The 23,607-nt window shown below is 37.4% G+C and overlaps 1 protein-coding gene across 2 annotated transcripts in view; it reads left to right on the top strand.

The window, feature by feature from the left end:
* Positions 1–23,607, top strand: part of PSMD14 (proteasome 26S subunit, non-ATPase 14) — a 111,476-nt gene that overhangs the window by 87,194 nt on the left and 675 nt on the right. For both annotated transcript variants that reach the window (XM_051849541.2, XM_051849542.2), the window contains 3 exons: positions 2,880–2,954; positions 8,863–8,988; positions 21,454–21,516. In XM_051849541.2, coding sequence (XP_051705501.1) covers positions 2,880–2,954; positions 8,863–8,988; positions 21,454–21,516 — 264 coding nt within the window. The remainder of the gene's footprint in view (positions 1–2,879; positions 2,955–8,862; positions 8,989–21,453; positions 21,517–23,607) is intronic.

The following is a 23,607-nucleotide window of genomic DNA, read 5'->3' as shown; positions in this document are numbered from 1 at the left end:
GTTATTCAGAAAAAAAATAAATAAATAAAATAAAATAGGTTATTCAGTGAGTGAGTTAATGTAGGCACTGGTAATTGTAAGCAGATGCCTCATTCTCTTATATTTAATTTAGTTACTTAATTTTGGTATAGATAATATATATATGTATATATATATATATATATATATATACAGTTAAAAATTCAGAAGTACAAAAGGATACTTAGCAAAAGCTCTCCCTCCCACTTTTACTTTCTGTAGCACAGTTCTCTAGAGAGAACCATAAAACATTTTTTTATTTTCAGAGTTGTGTTTATATACAGAAAGTTTCATTTTAGAGGATTTAATGGATATCTTTCAGCATGATATTTTCATGATTTTACATTGATCTTATCAATGTAAACTAATTTAACATAACAAACCTTTTTTAAGAGCATGACACTTTTTAAACTGTTAACCTATGAACAGCTTATATAGAATTCATAAACTTGTGTTTTATAACATACCTGCTTTTCTATACAAGTGTTTAGAGGGATAAACATAAATAAACTTGGTCATGTTCAGTCTTCCTACCACATGAACCCAAAAGCACATGGCCACTTTACTTAGTATTTGAGGTGAATGCACTGGTGGTACACAGCAGGTGAGTAATTGAAATTAGAAGACTGCTTGAGGATATCATTTGATTTAACCTTAGATTTGTTTTATTATCATTGTACTTGCCAAGCTTTCTGCTGTGTTAGTTTTCTTACTTTTATCTAAATGTAATTGAAAATCAAGTAAATAGTACCTTCCAATACCAAGATGGCTATTTTGGCATTACAGTTCATTTCTAAAATGTAGACACATCCATGGGCCCATTGGCTGGCTTCTGTATATATTTACCACAGCTGTTACTAGTTTTGTGACCACCATGGAGAATTGTACAATTAGTACATTGCCCAAATATGCTTGGATGAGGGGACATCCAGCCCAGGCTCCACTCTCTAGCCAGATTGTGTGCATAAAGATGAATACATATTAAGAGAGACTGTGATTAGTTCATTTTTTTTATCTGTAGCATTGTTATGCATTGAAATGTAATTCACTGCTCCTGATTCAGTACTCTCAATAATCATTGAAATGGATAAACATTTAATAGATGCCAAATTGATTTAATTTCATGTAAAATTAAAATAAATTTAAAATAAACCACTGCTCCTGTGGGGATTTCATAGCTCAATTTTGTGGCAGACATTAGGAATATAAGAATGGATTGTATCATATATATCTAAAATGTTTAATATTTGTTGGAGTGTTTTTTTGCTAGCAAAGCTTAAAAAGAAGATTATGCTTTGTTTTCATTCTGACCCTTAAACTAAGAATTAAGAATAGGCTTAAACTAAGAATTTCCTGATGTGTATTATAGCATAGTATATCAGAAGGAAACATGGGTTATGGAGTCAGAATGATCTGGTTCAAAACCCTGGCTCAGTCTTTTACTATTTACAAACTGGAACAGATTAAGATTTGTGGAATTTTTCTCCTCTGTCAAAATACAGTACTTTATTGGATTGTTGTGAAGATTAGAAGTTGTGATATGTAAAGCAGATGCTAGGTGCTCAGTAAATGTTCACTTTAACACCTACTTGGTACAAGTCCATTAGTTGAGAGTGGTGGTTTTAGTTTCATCTTTGGATTCCTGAGAGTTAACACCAAAGCCTTTTTCATTTTTATACTTGTTTAAAATGTTTCTGAGGTGTTTTTCTGTATGATTATGTCTTACTAGGTGCAAAAAGAGAGTCCTGTATATCCATCAGATTATCATCCTGAACCTCATTTGAACCCCTGTTGCTAAAGTTATATACTTGGACAATTGTGAATTGATTCCAGCACATCTGGGGTTATTGTTTCTTGACAAAATCATGCCATTAGCTTAAGTTTTTATTATGTTGGCCTGTTTATCTTGGAGATTGAGTGCAGTAGAAAATAAAGATCTGGTTAATGAGGTTGCATGTCACTATAAAAGAGCATGAACTAGATGGATCCAGTAAAGAACTAGCTCCACATTGTTAATTTGGAGACATGAGGACACAATTATTTCAATCTATCAAAACTGAATTAATTAATTTCCCTTTTTGGGAAAACACCTAATGTGGGTGAAGAAATGAGCATTATTGTAGCTTTTAGGCTTTTCTATTGAAATACCAAAGAGCCCCCTGTATATCGTAAAATCAGTCTCAATAAATTTCAAATAGTTTTTTAATCTGTCACTTTCATTTGATGAAATCAAACCTTGTCTCTGACTGCAAGGCTACTCAGACTATTTAATTTATACTGCTCTATAGCTTGCTTTGAAGAATGTGTAGCCTATTCCTCTAAACCTTACTTCTAAACCTGTAGTTGAGAAAAGTATTTTAGTTTCATCTTTATTTAAGATAAATTGCTTGGGACTGGCACTGTGGCACAGTAGGTTAATCCTCCACCTGCAGCGCCGCCATGCCACATGGGCACAGGTTCTAGCCTGGGCTGCTCTGCTTCCGATACAACTCTCTGCTGTGGTCTGGGAAAGCAGTAGAAGATGGCTCAAGCACTTGGGCCCCTGCATCCGTGTGGGAGGCCCAGAGGAAACTCCTGGCTCCTGGCTTTGGATTGGCTCAGCTCTGTCCATTGCAGCCAATTGGGGAGTGAACCAGTTGATGAAAGACCTTTCCCTCTTTCTTTCCCTCTCACTGTCTATAACTCTACCTCTCAAACAAATACATAAAATCTTTAAAAAAAAAAAAAAAAAGATAAATTGCTTTTTAAAAAAGAGAATGGCAAAGGTATTTGTGTACAGGATATATTAACATTTTCAAGTATTTGTATTTTATTAGGTAAAAATATTAATGTGTTCTTTTTAAAATCATTTATTTGTGTAGGCATTAATTCATGGACTAAACAGACATTATTACTCCATTACTATTAACTATCGGAAAAATGAACTGGAACAGAAGGTAAGCTTAAATTTTTCTTAGAAGAAAAAATATTTCTTAAACCATCTAAACAGTTATATTATTTAAACCTGCATTCTTGATCTCTTTTGATATTTCCATATATTTTTCCATTCCTGATGAGTAGCAGCATATAATAAAGGAATATTTTATTGAACATATTGAAAGACCTATTACCTTATTTTACCTTTTCTGCTAAAGTGGGAGAGGAAGTAAGAAATATTCAACATTCCAGTGTGGTTTTATGATGTTATAAAAATATCCTAGTTCTATGGCATTTTTCTGATTAATTTATCTTCCCTAAGAAACTGGCCTTTTATAATTAAATGACTGAATATATAGTTTTCCAAATTTGATAGGAGTAAGTTGTAACTATAGTACTTTTAAAAAACAGACCAAGGCAGGCATTTGGCCTTGTAGTTAAGATGCTAGTTAGGGCCCTTGCATCCCATAACTGAGTCCTGGGTTTGAGTCCCAGCTGTGTTCCAAATTCCAGCGACCTAATATAGACTCTCTAGCTGGGTCCTTGTCACCCATATGGAAGACCTGAGTTGAGTTCCTTGCTCCCAGCATCATCCTGGCCTGGCACTGACTGTTGCAGGCACTTAGGGAATGAACCAGTAGATGAGATTGCTGTTTGTCTCTCTGACTCATACACACACGTACACACAAAACATAAAATAAAAACATACCATGTTTACCTAGGATAAACTAAAGAAGAGTCAAAGGAAAACCGTTTAGAGTTTTTAGAATTCTTGATCTAGATTTTTATTCCTTTCTATACCAGGTAGTTTTCATATTTGATGACTTTTTAAAAATATGTAGCTTCTTGGGCCGGCGCCGCAGCTCACTAGGCTAATCCTCCGCCTTGCGGCACCGGCACACCAGGTTCTAGTCGCGGTCAGGGCGCCGGATTCTGTCCCGGTTGCCCCTCTTGCAGGCCAGCTCTCTGCTGTGGCCAGGGAGTGCAGTGGAGGATGGCCCAAGTACTTGGGCCCTGCACCCCATGGGAGACCAGGATAAGTACCTGGCTCCTGCCATCGGATCAGCACAGTGCGCTGGCCGCAGCGCGCTGGCCACAGCGGCCATTGGAGGGTGAACCAACAGCAAAAGGAAGACCTTTCTCTCTGTCTCTCTCTCTCACTGTCCACTCTGCCTGTCCAAAAAAAAAAAAAAAATGTAGCTTCTTGGTGGATTCATATTTTATTTATTTCTATTATTTTAGGATTATTTCCAGTTTAATTATTTTCTTAGCTAATGCTGAATATTTCATTCTGCCTATTTTTTAAGAAGTTAAATCTGAACACTTTTTCCCCTTTATTACTTCAATTAGTCATATGCTGAATTAGTTTGTTGTATTTCTCTCTGGGAAAGATTTAAAATTTAAAAAAAATGCTGAGTTTACTATTGTTAACCAACAAATTGGTTATTGTATTTACTCTCAAATCCAAATGTGGTAAGTAATCAGTTGCAAACACCACTATTATTACTAGTTGAAACTTTTTCACAAAGATGCCTTAGAAGGGAATTCTGGTATATATGGCTAGTGGGAAATTGGTCTCCTTACCTACTCTGTCTTTAAATTAGATCACTTCCATTGAGATTCCATAAATCGCATTTATATATTGAGGGAAAGATATGGCATGTCAGATTTTCTTGTATTGAAGAATCCTTTTTCTGTTTTTTTTTTGTTTTTTGTTTTTTGTTTTTTTACACTTTTGTAAATCTCTGTTTTAAAAGGTCAGAGCACCTATAGACTCACCTTAAAGGGCACACAGGTGCTTAAGTATGGTGATGAGGCAGAGTGCAGGGTCTGCTCTTCCTTGGCTAATAATGAGGAGTCATAAAGCTATCTTCCAGCTGCTGGAGTTTCCTTTTTCCATGATACATTTAGTTGAATTCTTGAAATACATTTTCAGCACTTAATTTTATCTAGTGTGACTACGGGCTATGAAAGAGTACTAGTCTGAGACAAAGTGAAAAACATTTATTCAGAGTTACCTATTTATCCATCCTGTAAACTTAGCCATCATCCTTGACATGAAAAACATATATGGGATGTGGTCATATCAGGTTAAGATGCCACCTGGTGTGCCAGTATCCCTCCCATATTAGGGTGCCTAGATTCAAGTCCCACCTCTACACCCTTTCCAGCTTCCTGCTAATGTACCTCTGGGAGACAGCAAATGATGGCTCAAGTACTTGGGTCCCTGCCACTCACATGGGAGACCTAGATGGAGTTCCTGGCTCCTGGGTTGGGCCTGACCCAGCCCTAGGTGTTGCAGATATTTGGGGGAATTAACTAGCAGATGGAAGATCTCTGTCTCTCAGTCATTCTGCCATTCACATAAATAAAAATAAAAATAAAAAACATATATATGTGTATATGTGTGTGTGTATGCATGTACACACATGCACGTGCACACTTTAAAAAATTTAGAGAAAATAGAATTTTAAAAAGTTTATTTTGGTGAGGCTGGCACTGTGGCATAGTGAGTAAAGCTGCCTCCTGCAGTACTGTCATCCCATATGGGCACCATTTCAAGTCCTGGCTGCTTCATTTCTGATCCAGCTCCTGGCTATAGCCGGGAAAGCAATGGAAGGTGGCTGAAGTGCTTGAGCCCTTGCACTCACATGGGAGACCCAGAAGAAGCTCCGGGCTCCTGGCTTCAGATTGGCCCAGCTCTAGCCATTGTGGCCATTTGGGGTGTGCATCAAAGGACAGAAGACCTCTCTCTCTCTCTCCCTCTCTTTCTTTCTTTCTCTCTCTCTCCCCCTTTGCCTCTCTGTAACTCTGCCTTTCAAATAAATTAATTTTTTTAAAAGTTTATTTTGGTATAAAAAATTTTGAAATTCATGCATATAAGTATATATAAACACATTCATTAATTAGTGTAATTTATGTTCTTATTTTTTAAAAAATTTTGTTTCAAGATCTAATTGGCTTTTTTTTTTTTAAGATTTTATTTTATTTATTTATTTGAGAGAGTTACAGACAGAGACAGGGAGAGATAGAGAGGTCTTCCATCCACTGGTTCCCTATCCAAATGGCTGCAATGGCCAGAGCTGGGTCAGTCCGAAGCCAGGAGCCTAGAGCTTCTTCCAGGTGTCTCACATGGGAGCAGGGACTCAACAACTTGGGCTGTCTTCCACTGCTTTCCCAGGCCATAGCAGAGAGCGGAATTGGAAGAGAAGCAGCTGGGACATGAACTGGCACCCATATGGGATGCTATTGCCACAGGCGAAGGCTTAGCACACTAAGCTGCAGCAGCGACCCCCGTATTTATGTTTTTTGATTTTTGTTTTGTTTTTGTTTGTTTTGTTTTTTTTTTTTTTTGACAGGCAGAGTGGACAGTGAGAGAGAGAGAGAGAGAGACAGAGAGAGAGAAAGGTCTTCCTTTGCCGTTGGTTCGCCCTCCAATGGCCGCTGCGGCCGGTGTGCTGCGGCCGGCGCATCACGTTGATCCAAAGCCAGGAGCCAGGTGCTTCTCCTGGTCTCCCATGTGGGTGCAGGGCCCAAGGACTTGGGCCATCCTCCACTGCACTCCCTGGCCACAGCAGAGAGCTGGACTGGAAGAGGGGCAACCGGGACAGAATCCGGCACCCCGACCGTGACTAGAAGCCGGTGTGCCGGCACCGCAGGCAGAGGATTAGCCTATTGAACCGTGGCACCAGCCCTGTATTTATGTTCTTAATAGCTGAGTTCAGCTGTTTTCTTGGTAACGAAAGCCCTGTCTTTATCTCTATGCTGCCAACCTATGCATTTAACCCAAGTCCTTACCTGAAAGTTCCAGTGGAATCCTTGACAGGCATGGTGGGGATATCCTGATGCTCCGAGGGAAGTTTGCTTTGCTTTATGAAAAAATTTTAACAAAACATTTTTTTAATTTAAAGGCAAAGACAGAGATCTTTGATTCACTGGTTCACTCCCCAGATACCTACAACATGTGGGGTTGGGCTAAGCTGAAGGAATCCAGAATTCAGTCTGGGTCTCCCACTTGGATGGCAGGGATACAAAAATTAAGCCATCAGCTGCTGTCTCCCAGTGTACATGTTAGCAGGAAGTTAGATCTGAATCAGAGGTGGGACTTAAACCCATGCATTTCTATACTAGATGTGGGCTTCTTGATTGCTTTACCAAATACCTGACCCCCTTTATTTGATTTTGAAGTGCTAAAGAAATCTAATTCTCAACATTCAGTTTTAGGTAAATTGATAGCATAGTTAGTTGCAGCTGCATCAAAATGACCCAAGGATCTGTTTTATAGACCAGTATCAGTGGAGAGTATGGGTAGCAGTCAAAGAAATTACAGTCACCCAGATTTTCTAATCTTTTATGTACTATTCTTATCCCTGGAGCCCATAGCAAGGGAATGAGGAGCATCAGTTCTTGAAGAGCCACATAGATGATTTATGTAGCTTATTTTCCAGCATCAGATAAACTTAGTACCACAAATAGCTTCAAAATTCTAAACAAGTAGGGTGATTTTTCCAAACTAAATGTGAACATTTCCAAGTACATTTCAGGTTCCCTTGGTTCACGGATCTCATTTACAGTGTACTGGTTCTAGAGACAGCCTTGTGATCAAGCAGGTAAAAGACACTCGTGCCCCATATCAGAGTGCCTGGATTCAACTCCTGTCTCTGGCTCCTGGTTCCAGCTTCTGCCAGTGCATACCCTGAGAGTCATCAGTCATGGCTCATACAGTAATTGGGTTGCTATCACCCACAAAGGTGACCTGGTTTGAATTCCTGGTTCTTGGCGTTGGCCCTGGACCAGTCCTACCTGTTGTGGGCATTTAGGAAGTAGACCAGTACATGGGCTCTCTCTCTCTCTTAGCTTCTCAGAAAAATAAATAAAGTAAAAATTTGAAAAGAATTGTGTTTGAGGGATAGGCATCGTAACACCATGGTTTAAGCCGTTGCTTGAGTTCCTGGTTCCTGACTTCAGTTTATTGCATTTTGGAGGATGTGAGCCAGTGGATGGAAGATCTCTGTCCCTCTCTTTTTCTGTCTTTGTGTGTATGCATCACTCTTCTTTTCAAATAAATTACATTAAACTTAAAGAATATAAACTTGATTGGTGGATGTTTGGCATAGCAGTTAAGATACCACTTAGGATCCTGCATCCCATATCAGAGTACATGGGTTCTAGTCTAGCTCTGCTTTCAATTCTACTTTCTTGCTTATGCACACCCTGGGAAGCAACAGCTGATGGCTGAAGCAGTTGGTTCTCCGGCTCCTGCTTTCTCCATGGCTGAGCCCTGACTGTTGTGGGCATTTGGGGAGTGAAGCAACAGATGGAAGATCTTTATCTGTCTCTACATTAATTAAAAATTGAGGAATATATAGTTGAAAACTTCCAAGAATATATACTTAGAGTCCAATTGGAGAAACATTGAACTAAAGTACTTAGCTTTAAGATCACTTACTTGGGCCCAGGGTTGTGGTGCACTGAGCTAAACTGCCGCCTGCAATGCCAGCATCCCATATCGGCGCTGATTTGAGTCCTGGCTGCACTTCCAATTCAACTCCCTGCTAATGTTCCTGGGAAAGCAGCAGAAGATGAACCAAGTGCTTGGGCCTCTGCACCCTCATGGTAGACATAGATGAAAATCCTGGCTTCAGCCTGGCCAACAATTTATCTATAAGGAAGAGAGGAAGCTAAGTCGTGAAAAGATGAGATTAGCCTGTTAGGGAGAAAGACAGCAAATGCACAGGCCATGGAATTAGCATACTCCTTTGGTTATATTACAAATTTAGGAGTTCTAATTGGAGTTTCTTTGAATTAATCAAGCTGAGTTTAAATTAATGAATTCCACAAGTCTTTTGTGAAGTTTTTTTTCTTATGACAAGTGAAGGGAATTCCTCAAGGCAGGAAAATAATTAACTTTTTCTTCATATTTTTTAGATGTTGCTCAATTTGCATAAGAAGAGTTGGATGGAAGGTCTAACACTTCAGGACTACAGTGAACACTGTAAACATAATGAATCAGTGGTAAAAGAGATGTTGGAATTAGCCAAGAATTACAATAAGGTAAAAATTACTTCCAACAGTAGTTTTTTATAGTCTTTGGAATATGTATGGTTAGATGCCAAGCATTGTATAAATACAAATAATTAAAACATACAGAAATCTGTTTTGTGGATCAGTTAGGAAATATTTGCTTTTAGGCATAAGCCATGGCCTCTTAGAACAACTCACCTCTGCCATAGTATAAAAGAAGCCATGCACAACATGTGAATGAGCAACTGCAGCTATGTTGTGTTAAAACAGACCACTTCACAGTTTTAGCCTGTGGGCTGTAAAGTTTTCAATTGTAGACCATTTAATATATTTCCACATTTGAAGCTTCTTTTTCTTTTCCTGGAAGGGAAGAAGAGCAAAGAAATGTATACAACAGCAGCAGTATTTAATACTTGATGCATGTAATTTATTTTATGAACTTCTCTGTTTTCCATTTCATAAGTATTTATTGAAAACCCCCTATGTGCCAGGCACTGGGAAAGTGGTAAAAAGAAAGCCATACAAGAACTTTGTTCTTGAGGAATTTACTTTCTGCTAAGGGAAACAGAAGGTAACCAAGTAAACACAACATAAGACATTGTGATTGTGCTATGAGAAAACTAAACAGGATGATGTAAAGAAGAGTAACTAGGGGAGACTATCTTTATGTGAGGATGTTAAAAGTCATATTTTGCCAGATCTGAAAATGTTTATAGTGTGTTAAAACATATGTAGTCATGATAATGCTTTTGTTCATAGATTTATGTTCTACTGCAGTTTTAAAATTTTGAAAATATTTGAGATGTGACTAACTGGTTGTATTAGCTAACAAGAGCTACCATTACAAACTACCATAAACTAGGTAGCTTACAATAGAAATATGTTCTCTCACTTCTAGAGATTGAATACCCATAATCCAGATAGGGCAGGCATTTGGCACAATGGTTGGGATGCAGCATCCCATATTTTAGTGCCTGGGTTCAAGTCCCAGCTCCTCTGCTTTTGAACCAGCTTCCTGCTAATGAACACCCAGGAGGCAGTAATCGATGGCTCAAATACTTGGTCCTTGCCACCCATGTGGAAGACACAGTTCCCAGCTTCAGCCTACCCCAGCTGCAGGCATTTGAGGAGTAATCCAGTAGATGGAAGGCCTTTTACTATCTCTGTCCTTCTTGCTCTCTCTGCCTTTAAATATATTTTTTTAAAAATTAAAGCAAATGTTGACAGGGCTATGCTCCCTCTGAAGCTTTTAGTGAAAGTCTTTCTCGCTTTTTCCAGCTTCTGGTCCCAAGCATTCTTTGGCTTGTAACAGCATAACTCCTGTCTTTACCCAGGATTGGGATTTCAGCATATCTCTTGGCAACACAATTTAACCTACATATGTGTTTTCCAACTTTTTGGCTGAAACACACATCAGAGATATGATATACCTAGGACTTGACTTTAGAAGGAAAATTTCAAGAAGGACTATTGTAAGCAGAGACTTGAAATGGGGATCTATGTATGAGGAGCTTGCTATTATCCAGACACAAGGTACTAAGTGTCTGGATTACTGTAGTGGCATTGAGTATGGAGGCATCAATAGGCAGATAATGCAGAATACTGGTTGGATAGATGAAATATCAAAGATTAATTCAACAGATGGGTATTGTGGCTCATCTGTAACCACATCAGAATGCTTGTTCGGCCAGAGCTGTGCCGATCCAAAGCCAGGAGCCAGGAGCTTCTTCTGGGTCTCCTACACGGGTACAGGGGCTCAAGGACTTGGGCCATCTTCTACTGCTTTCCCAGGCCATAGTTGAGAGCTGGATCGGAAGTGGAGCAGCGGGGTCTGGAACCAGCGCCCATATGGGATGCTGGCACTTCAGGCCAGGGCGTCAATCCGCTGCGCCACAGCATCGGCCCCAAAAGTTCAGTTTTAAACAAGTGTTTAGAAATTTGGATTAAAAATTAATAGAAAGGAGGCTGGCACCGCGGCTCACTAGGCTAATCCTCCGCCTTGCGGCGCCGGCACACCGGGTTCTAGTCCCGGTCTGGGCGCCGGATTCTGTCCCGGTTGCCCCTCTTCCAGGCCAGCTCTCTGCTGTGGCCCGGGAGTGCAGTGGAGGATGGCCCAAGTGCTTGGGCCCTGCACCCCATGGGAGACCAGGATAAGTACCTGGCTCCTGCCATCGGATCAGTGCGGTGTGCCGGCTGCAGCGCGCCGGCTGCGGCGGCCATTGGAGGGTGAACCCAATGGCAAAGGAAGACCTTTCTCTGTGTCTCTCTCTCTCACTGTCCACTCTGCCTGTCAAAAAAATAAATAAATAAATAAATAATAGAAAGGACTAGAGCTCAAGATTTTAGATTTATACTTAAAATTTATATTGGTGGTTATACTAGAAAGATATAGATACAGTGTTTTATCTAGAAATCTTCATCAGCACTAGGTTGTAGAGAAAATATTTCTATCTTTCTTCTATGCTTCTGTGGAAATTAAATAGAAAGAAATTGTTTATCATATTTATAAGTTAACCTTTTATGAATAAAGAACTTATGACATTATTCCACAGACTATAGAAATGGTTTTCATTTCTGTGTAACATTACACATTTAAGTAAATTTATGTTGGTACCACTGCCAGGAAATAACTTATTTATGGTTGCTGCTGCCCATCCACAGAAGTTTTTCCTATTTTACAGTTTTAAAAAATCTCTGTAGTACTCAAAAACTTGTAAGGTTTGGTTATAAAATGAAAACAATGTGTAAGCTGTGATATGAGAGAGTCCAAATTTGGGAATGTAATTCCCTCTGTGATTGAAAGAAATGTGGTAGATTTTTTTTAGTAACACTTAAAATATAAAAAGACCCATACTACCAATTCTTTATAGTATTCTTTTTAATTGGGTGATGTGTTAAACTAAGGTAATTATGTTAGATGCCAGTTAGGTCCTAAAGTGAAAGAAGGTTAGAAAATAATTTAAAAAATCCTGTGTCCCAAATTTTCAATATCAAAAAGTTTGCACAGAAATTTTGCTTCATTATTAGTCTGTTGATTTGTCTAATTTCCAAACAACAACACCCACAGCTCTGTTATTCCAAACTTCTTTTTATTCCTGCCGAAATGCATCTTTTTAAAAATTTTGATAATATTTGATTATAATATTATGCCAATGGAAAATGAATTGCGTTTGAAGAACAGCATAGAAACTAAAAATTTACACTGCTTTCTTGTATATAGTGTTATAAATTCTGACATCGAACAGTTTACTTTTCTGGGGAAAATATTGACCTATTTAATAACCTGAAAGAAAGTTTGAATATTTCTATTATAGAACTGTATATAAATAAATGCATGATTGCATTTGGTTTATGCAGTAGCTATATTATATGAGTCTTTTTGTGCTAGTGCAATAAGATAAGAAAATGTAAATGTTGGGGAAAACAGGCTAGTAATAATTATTTAAACATGATAAGATATGTTTGCAAATGGAAGTACAAGAGAATAAGCTAGAAAACTGTTAGAACTGTTACAGTCAAGAAATATATAGATGGTAAAAATGATAATATATTGGGCAAAAGCGAAAATTCACTGAAGAAAAACACAAATGACATGTAAACATGAAAAAGTTCCAACCTTATTAAGTAATCAAAGAAAATGTAAAATAGCAAGTAGAAATATCTTTCCTTTTAAATGCAAAGAGAAGTTTTAGGAAAATGCACTACTAGTGGGAAAGTAAAATTGATTGGAAGCCACCTTTTTATTTCATGTTTTGGCATATGATAAACTTTAATTTTTTTTTAGGGCCCAAAGGTTGACTGGCCTATTCTGCTGATCTGAGTTGGACTGGTTCATGACTCTGCTGACGTTGGCTGGTTATTTCCCAAATCTGAGTTATCAGCTGAGGCAGGATGATTTGGCTTTGTGTTTTGAAGCCCCTCACATCTGTCTAGCCTGCTAGCCCTGGCTTGTTAGCATAGTAATAGCACAGGTCCTCATGAGGTTCACATGACACAGTATTACCTTTGACACATTCTGTTGTCTGAAATCAGTCATAAGGCCAGTCCAGATTTGAATGTGGTGGAATATACCATGCTGCTTTTTTAAAAGATTTATTTATTTGAAGTCAGAGATACAGAAAGAAAAGGAGATATATAGAGAGAGGTCTTCCATCTGCTGTTCACTCTCCAGATGGCTGCTATATGGTCAGGCCTGGGCCATTCCAAAGCTAGGAGCCAGGAGCTTCATCTAGGTCTCCCATGTGGATGGTAGGGGCCCAAACACTTGGGCCATCTTCAAGCCATTAGCAGGGAGCTGGATCAGAAGTGGAAAACTGGGACTTGAACCAGCCCCACACCTGACTTCTTGATGGGAGAGGTTGCCAAGTCACATTACAAAGGATACATTTGAAGACTATAGTTTTCGATATAGGAGTTCGGTATCTTGTGAATTTAAATCCGTATAACTGTTTAAACTGACTTGTTCTCTGTGTATTTAAGAGAGAAAGAGCAAATGAGAAAGAGAGCATTCCCATCTTCTGCCCACAATGGCCAGGTGGAAGGGTACTCCATTCGTGTCTTCCACTATGTTACAGGAACCCAATTTACTTGAGTCTTTACTGCTGCCTCTCAGGGTCTATGCTAACAGGAGGCTGAAATCAGTAGCTGGAATCAGAAGTCAAAGCCACACTCTGTTATAGATGCAAACCCAAATCAGGCCACACACTTATATAAGACATAGGCATCCTAACTAACATCTTAACAGCTTGATCAATACCTGCCCACAGTATATTCTTTTTGAAGAGTTTATCACAAAAACTAAAATTTGCCAAGAATTAACAGAGAAATATCTACAATCTGCTGTTAGATGTAAAAAGTTAAATTGCATAGCAATATAAAACAAACAAAAAAAAACCCTATTTCCTTCCCTCTCTTGTCCCAAAAGTATGTCTCTATCTCACATATAATCAAATTATATTGTTAGCAGTGTCATTTATAAGGTGGGAAATAGGGGAATTCTATACCTACTATATAACTCCTGCATTATTTTTAGTTATTAACTTAAAATAACAGTGGTTTAAGTAAAGAAGAGTTATGTCTTTTATGCTTCAAGGTCAAGATGAAACTTCAGAGTCATCAGAGAACCCAAGTTCCTTTTTTGCTCTACTTTTCTTGTATGGCTTCTCCATCCCATCTAAATTTGACCCATGAGGAAGAAAAGGAAGGGTATTTCCTTTTCAGGATCCTTCTGAAGTTCCACCTACCACTTCTGAGTATATCTCATTGGCAGAACTAGACAGGTAAACCTAGTTGTGAGAAAGGCTCTGTGATGTGATCTTTTAGTGGGAAGTATTGTTGCCTTTAGTAAAATCAGGATTATGTGACAAAAGAAGGGGAAGATGGATATTGAGTAGACAAGTAGCAGACTCTGCCATAGAAATTTTTCTTTAACAAACTGAGCCCTATTTTTCTTTTCTACATACACAAGAGCTTCATTTTACATCCCTATTTTATTTAATTATATTTTAGAATTGGATTCCTTCTAAGATTTTTGTTAAGGGTCTATGCTGTTCAGGGTCATTTAATTTATACTTAAGAGTATCATTGAAAAATGATGATTTCCCTACCTTCCATGAATGTTACTTTGGGGTCTAGCAAGGTAGGACTTTGTTTAAGTCATCATTTCATTGCTTTTGCCTGTAAGGGTAGAGGCAAGTTATCTTCTCTGAATCTCATTTGCTTATCTCTAAAGTCAGTTCATTAAGGAATGTGAATAATATCTGTGAAACATCTGGTATATAATTAAGTGTTCAATAAAATGGTTATAACCACTACTGTTGTCATCAGTATTAACCTCAATACTTATCTACCACATGTAGTCAGTAAGTCACTGTACTAAAGTAATTCTTGAGTTCAGGAGCTTCTTTGCATCACCACTGCCACTGTCCTACTTGCTAACTAGTCTTCTAGCATCTATGGTCTTTCCCTCTCAGATCTGTTTTCCATGCTATGGAATGGTTTTTTTAAAATGCAAATTAGTCATGCATCAAAGGAAACTATTAGAAAGAGAGAAGAGATGAGCTACAGAATGGGAGAAAATATTTGCAAGTCAAGTATCTAGAAGGGATCTAACATATAGAATATGTAAAGCACTCTTAAAATTCATCATCTAAGGACAACCCAATACAAAAGTGGGCAAAGACTTAGATATTTTGCTAAAGAAAATATGCAAATGGCCAACAAGCACATAAAAAAGTTCAGTCAGCATCATTAGTCTTTAGGTAGGACAGTGCAGGTCAAAACCACAATGAGATACTCCTTCATACCTACTAAGGTGGCTATAATCAAAATAATAGAAAGTGCAACTAGTGTTGCTCATGGCATGGGGAAACTGGAACCTGTCTGTGTTGCTGATGGGAATATAAAATGGTGCAGCCACTGTTGAAAAGAGTTTGGTGATTCCTCCAAAAGTTAAACATAGAATTACCATATTACCTAGCAATTCCACTCTGAGATATATGCCCCCAAAGAATTAAAAACTGTTATTCAAACACAAATTTGTACAGGAATGCTCATAGCAGTACTGTTGACAATTGTCTATCAGTAAATGAAAGGATAAACAAATCATGATATACACATACAATGGAGCATTATTCACTCATAAAAAGGAGTAAAGTACTTATACATTCTACAACATGGGTGGACTCTGGAACATTATGATAAGTGAAAAAAGTCAAACACAAAAGATCCTTATATATATAACCATTTATATGGAATATCCAGAATAGGTAAATCCAAAGAGAAAGAAGCAAATTAGTGGTTACCAGGGATTTGAGCAAGAGGGGAATGGGGAGTAGCAGCTTAATGGATACCAGGTTTCCCTTTAGGGTCCTGAAATATTTTGAATTGTGTGTATATATATATATATATATATATATAAATATAAATGTTTTGAATTATATTTATAATATAAATGTTTTGAATTATATATAATTATATATATATATAATACATTACAAGGTATGTTTATTTTGAAAGGCAGAGAGGGAGAGACATTTGGTTCACTCCCCAAATGTCCTCAGTGGCTAGCGCCAGACCAGGCCAAAGCCAGGAGCCAGGAGCTTCCTCTGGGTCTCCCAAGTGGGTGGCAGGGGCCCAAGCATTTGGGCCATCTTCTACTACTTTCCCTCTACTACTTTCCCAGGTATATTAACCAGGAGCTGGATCAGAAGTGGACAGTGGGACTTGAATCAGCACTCTAGTATGGGATGCTGGCATTGCAAAAGCTCACTTCCTTCCCTTTACTTCTGGTTCTCCCAACTCTTTGGTATCTACCACTTTGCTGCCTTTGCTATAAGCAGTCTAAAGATTAAGACTTTGCCACTCTGTTCTTCTGTTTTTGTGTTTGTTTTTTTTTTTGTTTGTTTTTTTTTTTTTGACAGGCAGAGTGGACAGTGAGAGAGAGAGACAGAGAGAGAAAGGTCTTCCTTTGCCGTTGGATCACCCTCCAATGGCCGCCGCTGCAGCCGGCGCACCGTGCTGATCTGATGGCAGGAGCCAGGATCCAGGTGCTTTTCCTGGTCTCCCATGGGGTGCAGGGCCCAAGCACCTGGGCCATCCTCCACTGCACTCCCTGACCATAGCAGAGAGCTGGCCTGGAAGAGGGGCAACCGGGACAGAATCCGGCGCCCTAACCGGGACTAGAACCCGGTGTGCCGGCGCCGCAAGGTGGAGGATTAGCCTACTGAGCCACGGCGCCGGCCTTCTTCTGTTTTTATACCTTAAAAAAAAGTCTGTTTTTTCATGGGTTAGCCATGCTAACAACTTTGGAATTTATTTCTTTGCTCTCACTTGAAATTTATTCCTGTTTTCCCCGCTCTTCAAATGATACTGTCATGAGTGACCAGTGTTGTCTGCCCTTCTTGCTACTTCTTTAGAATAATCCCTCTGCCAGTTTGGTTGTCAGTGGCACATTTTCCTAGGTATCATGTAGGCTTGAAACTTTGGATTCATCTCTTCGTCTCCCACAGTCAGTTAGTTCCAGGATCTTTTTCTTTTCCTGTTACCACTAAGTACCAAATGATGGGTTCTTCCTTAGTGAATACTGCCTACTCTTTGCTCCCTTTCCCTAGGCAATGCACAAGGAGAAGTTAGGTACACTTACTTACTCCTCCCCCATATATATATATGTATATATATATTTAAGATTTATTTTATTTATGTGAAAGAATGAGAGAGAGGGAGAAACAGAGTCGTTTTCCATCCACTGGTTCATTCCCCAGATGGCTGCAATGGCCGGGGCTATGCAAGGCCACAGCAAGGAGCCCGGAGCTTCTTCCAGAGCTCCCACATGGATGCAGGGGCCCAAGCACTTTGGCACTCTGTTGCTTTCCCAGGTGCATTAACAGGGAGCTGGATCAGAAGTGGAGCAGCCAAGACTAACCAGCGCCCGTCTTGTGATGTCAGCATTGCAGGTATCTGCTATGTCACAACACGGCCCACATTTACTTACCTTTATGTCACCATCATTCTTTGTGCACATTTCCATTTTGTATGTTTATGCTGCATTAAATTTGAGATTTACAAGCAAGTGAAGCTCAGATGTAAATTCCTTGAGAGCAAGAAGAATTTGAAAAATTCCTTTTGTGATAGAAGTATTGCTGGAATGAATATAACTGAAGATAATGGTGCCTAATTTCTTCATCTGTAAAGGGTAGATTACTTCAATGAGATGTTGTAAGGATTCTGTAAATAAGTATTTGTAAAAAAAAGAAATAATGTTTATTAGTGACAATATTCTTCATAATCAAGCCTTATTCCTATTCAGATCATTTTCTAGTTGTGTCATGTTTGTTAATGTTGCTTTCCCAAGTATGTTAACCTCCATCACCCATAGTGTTGTTTTGAGCTATATGTAGTCAGTATAAAAAATGAACATAAAATTCACAAAAGCAGAAAAATACTTGTCTTGATATCCACTAACAGTTATATAGATACTGTGTAACAGTGAAGACTTAACATGTGCCATTTTAGCAGTTTGCACTTTATTTCATAAAACGGTTGCTGTGTTGATGGTGTTAGAAAGCATATGCTTTTTTGTTTTTTTAAAGATTTATTTATTTATTTATTTATTTGAAAGGCAAAGTTACAGAGAGGGAGAGACAGAGGCGGGGGGGTGGGGGAGAAAGAGAGGGAGGAGGAGAGGGAGAAAGACGGAGAGAGAGGGAGAGGGAGAGAGGGAGAGAAAGAGAGAGAGGTCTTCCATCCGCTGGTTCACTCCCCAAGTGGCCACAATGGCCAGCGCTGCGCTGATCTGAAGCCAGGAGCCAGGGGCTTCCTCCAGGTCTCCTATGCAAGAGCAGGGACCCAAGGACTCGGGCCATCTTCCACTGTTTTCGCAGGCCATAGCAGAGAGCTGGATTGGAACTGGAGCAGCAGGGTCTTGAACCAGCGCTCATATAGGATGCCGGCATTGCAGACAGCTACTTTACCCGCTATGCCACAGTGCCGACCAGAAAGCATGTGCTTTTAAGAGTTAATATATAAATGGGCAAAAAAGAAACGCAAGTAATAATCAGAAAAATATGAATGGAATAGAAGATATATCAAGCAAAGGTTAAAGGGATAAAAAAAAAGATGTTGACCTGGTTCTAAATGTGTTCTGATAGTTCAGGAAAGATGAGTCCATTGGAATTGATCTGGTGGGAATCCTTGGAAGAGTGTTATTAAGTGCCAAGAATCTAATTCCTGTTTGTTAAAGGATAAATGAAATGATGGAATTGGAGTCACAAATTTTCATTTTAGAAACTTGACCATTAGCAAAAATTAAAAAAAAAATAAAGTGAGAATGTGGTTAGTGGGTTTAGTAAGAGCCTCTTTAAAATAAGGGGTACATCTGAGGGGATTATGATCACATTACAGACCAAATTCCAAGAATTTCTTAGAACTGTACAGACCGTGCATGATGGGATAGCCATCTGGGGGTCTTTGTTGATAAACTGTTAAAAACGTTTCTAGTGTGAATAGCCACAAACATTTTCAGTGCTTTTTTGTTGGTTGAGTAAACCAAAGAGCACGAATGCAAAAGCAAAATTTGAAGCCAAATCACAGAAGTTGCCATAAACACAGAAGTTCCCTAGTGAGGACACTGCCTGTGCCTGAATTTCATTTGTTTCTGCTGCTACCATTTCTTACTTTTCCCTGGTGACTAGCCAGATTAGAACTGTGAATGAAGACAAACTGATCTTGCCCAGATGGTAAATGAGATAGGTAACTTAGGTAGATAGAGAAAATATTTAGGAGTTTGAAGTAACGATCTGGTCTATCTTAGAATGGAAGAGATGTGCTTACTCTTTTGTCGTGGGGGTTTACAACCTTAGTCTATGCCTAAATCTACAGCTGCTCCTCATTTCCCAGATGGTATCTATGGCTGGGAGTACTTTTTACCATCTGCACTTCTCTAAGAGTTTGTGAACTCTCTCTTTTAATTATTGAGAATGGAAAAACTAATTGGTGAAGTGGTTAAATGATGTAAAAGTTTTTTAAAATTTGAGCTAGAGCTTTTTACACTCTATTTAGCCTTTCAAATAACATTAGTACTTTAAATGCTTCTTGACCTTCATCTTTGTGTATCTGTCATCTTTGATATTTGCAATAACCCAAAATAACTCCCTAATAATGATTTTGAATTAGGATTGGTATTGTGAGCCAAATTCCAAAACTCTTGCCTCCTTCCAATACTGTAGTAAGTACTGTTGTTGGCATGTGCATAGAACACTGAATGGATATGGAGTACAAACTTATGTGACTTGTTTCATTCATTTAATATGCTGTTAAGTCGATACAATGTCACAATTTATAAAAGTAATTTAAAAAGACAGACTCTTAATGTGTTGTCAGTGTTTCCATTTATGTAAAACATCTAATAGGGGAGAAGCAATTTCCAAGTTAGAAAATACCTTTATAACTAGCTGAGAATAATAGAGTGATATCTGACTCTGAAAATGAACATATTCTCTGTCTAGGGAATTCTAAATTTGGGATGTTACTGACTTTTATTTTTCCTTCTTTCAGGTTGATGAGTCATAAATATATTTTCTAATGATATGTTATAAATAAGTATCTTCTAATAATCAGTAGATACAATACTTATTCACCATCTTTTCACTTTAAGCAGGTTCTGCTGGAGAAAATTCTCCAGATAGTTTGTCCATTTATAAAATTAGACACTTGCCATCTTTGCTCATTTTCAAGTTCTCTGTTTACAAAACTATTAAGAAGGTGTGAAATGCAGCCAAACTTCCCAGTTTATGGGAAATGTCTGATGATTGCATTTCCTACATGTTCATTGTTCACACATGAAGAAATTTGGCAGCTGTGAGATTATTAAGTTTGGAATATCCAAATCTAACCCTCACTGGGATTTTGATTTCCTGCTTTCTGTCTCCTTTTTTAACTACCTTGTGTAAATGCTGTGGTGACATTGCTTAATGGTGGTAATCCTTTTCTGTTTTCCATTTATATCAAATGCTATGAATGAATCATAGACCAGGAGTTCACCTAATATAGAGTCCTGTCTTCAGTACATAAACAACTGTTTTTGTACTGTTAAGTACATAAACTGTTAAGGAAAGGTTCCCGAAATTTGAAATTCTTATTAATAAAGAGGTTTTTGTGTTGGTGCCATTATTGGAGAAAAGGATAGTGGTGGGGGCTAATCTAAATGTAATTATTTCAAATCGCTCTGCTAGAAAGTTTATGATCATATACATAAGAGTTTGAAATGTTCTGAAAGTAGTAAAAATGACTTACATATATTATTTTGATACAATCTTTAATTTTGTTTTCAATTCAAGTAATTATTTTGATGTTTAACACTGAAAATTAATTTTATTTCTACTTGGTTTTTAAAGATTCCTCATTTGAAATAGTGAACTTTTTTTTTCTGGCTTACATGTATTTTAGAGATTTGAAGATGTGAAGAGAGATTAAGTTGTGATTAGTTTAGTGGATTGTAAGTTGGCAGCTCCTTTGATCCTTATCCTTGGTGCTACTGATAGTTAAATAGGTACTGAATACATATTGGTATTGGCAGGAAAAAAAATGGGAGGAGACAAAGAAATGGGAAGTTGGGGTAGAACTACTGTGAAAGTAGGAAAAGAAGACAGAACAGAACTAGTTAGTACCACAGTGCCATTAGTATGCTACCCTCAGATGCTTACATCACCTCAGTTCTCAAATGATTTAATAGCAGTTTCCAGATGGTTAACAGTATCATCTAGTGATCTGAATCAATATCTTCAATATTTTTTACATACCTCTGTTACATATCTCAAAATGATACTGTTAATTCTCTGAATGTTATTCTGAAGATAAGCAAAATTTTTGTTTGATAAGTTCTGTAAATAAAAGGTTCTTTGAATGAAAACTATGATCACTATTATCTTTAATGTTTATTCTGCAGTGGAGAGAGTAAATTTAGAATTTGAAACTCTGTCCTTTGTGTTTCATTCACAGGCTGTAGAAGAAGAAGATAAGATGACACCTGAACAGCTGGCAATAAAGAATGTTGGCAAGCAGGTAGGGTGTACTGTGATAGGTTATACAGCTGCATAATAACCTGCTCTTGTAGAGTTAAAGCTGCTTTAGGGCCTATATGATTTTTTTCCTGGGTAGTCACTGTATTTTTTCTTCTGTCATGTAAGTGCGATACTAATTTTAAAGGTCACTGAATTTATTTATGTCGAATTCTGTTTGCCATCTATGGAGAGGTAAATCACAAATCTAATTATACCTATAAGATCCAATCTTTAGTGAAAATAATTTACTAGAAATAAATTAGGATACTTGAAGGATATTGAGTTAATTTTTCAAGTATTATTTTTAATATAGATCAAGAATGGTAAATATATTCCATATGTAATAGTCCTTTAAAAATTATACACTTTGTAAATATGTAGGAAATGTACCTGAGAAAGCTTAGAGGCCTATTTGGCTAAACAAAGTGAAGAGAAAGGGTTTTAAGCATTTATTCTTGTACTTTTCTAAGATGAAAAATATATTTTAATCCCTATTATTTGAGGGGGGAGTTACACACTAACCAATTAAAGGAATCTACAGATTAATTAGACTGTTTTTTAAAGAATGTTGGTTACATTTTTTTCATTTCATGGAACATGGTTATCATATTGCTGATGTTGGCAGAATCTTGATATTTCAGATGCAAGACACTAAGCTGTCTTTGCTTTCAGCCATCCTACCATATGCTCTGATCCCATCACATCTCACAAGCTATGTAGGTTTGGGCCAGGACCATTCTTGGATGGGAAATCTCTAAGAATCACCCAGCTGCCACAAGAAGTAATGTAGATAACTGATAAACGAGTTACCAATTCACTATAAAATCAATTGCTTCAATAGAATGGTAGGGCAAAGGTCTGAATTTATCATATAGCATAAATAAGGCTATTAAATCTCGCTACATTCTGAATATTGTAATTTAAAAGCAAGTACCCACTCCAAAAATCAAAATGAAATATAGTTCATCTTATTTTCTCATTTTATGATATCATCTTTGTTGCCTTTTTCCACTACTTATTTGAATGCAATGTATAATATTAGGTTACCACTTTGGAGCCTTATCCTGCATCTGAATTCAGGAACTACCTCTTGAATAAATTACTGCCTAAGGCTATAGTTTCTCAATATACATTTTAACAGCAAATAAAGGGGCCAAAATTAAAAGTAAACTAAAAAATGTATAATCACTTTTCAAAGTGTAGTAATAAGTACCCCACTGGTTTGGCCTATTGTGTGACAAAGCAAAACTGTCTATAATGAAATCAAACTACATATTTTTTCCCTGCCATTATTTCCCAATTTCTTTCACCTAAAATGCCCTAAAGCTTATTTTCTGAAATATAATAAGATTGTGATCTAGTTACTTGAAATTATTTGCAACGTGCTATATCTCTGCATTGCTTAAAGAAATCAACATATTGAAATTATAGGTTAGAAAAGCTCAGCTAAGAAATAATTTCTGTGGTAAACATTTGTTTAAAGTTAGGAGTCTTTGGCATTTTATCAATATTCATAATAAAAATGATTTAAAGCTTTTTATTATATCAGTATATATCCTTTATTTTAAAGCTTTCAAATTTAACTGAACTAATTCAGTCTGCTTTAAATATAAATATAAATTAAGTATTTTAAATTCCTTTATTACAATGCATTTTAAGCCCTGTTTTCAATGCAATCTATTTCAAAAATAGATTTGATCAGGCTTAAGATACAGATTACACCTATATAATTATCTATGATACATTTTTGTTGCACTGCATAAAACATTTATTCTTTAACACTTTAGAATAAATCCAAATTGTATGTAAAATTTTAACCATTGATAGTGACTTTTGATCTGCAAATAATTCCTGAATCATTTAAAATACTACTCTTAAAAATACTGAAATTACAGATTTCTGATTTTTACCAAGATGTAGAAGTAATGAGAATTCACACTGAACTATTGATATGTCATCTTTGAATATAAGAACCCCTCAGACATTCAAGATATCTGAATGGCAAAGAATGTACACACACATTCCCAGGCATGTATATGCACACATACAATCACTCTTCAAAAATCAAATGATTGTGAACTATATAGAATTC

Source organism: Oryctolagus cuniculus, chromosome 3 (genome assembly GCF_964237555.1).
Source record: "Oryctolagus cuniculus chromosome 3, mOryCun1.1, whole genome shotgun sequence".
NCBI lineage: Eukaryota > Metazoa > Chordata > Mammalia > Lagomorpha > Leporidae > Oryctolagus > Oryctolagus cuniculus.
Note: the sequence above shows the minus strand (reverse complement) of the source record. Positions and strands in the feature narration are given on the sequence as shown.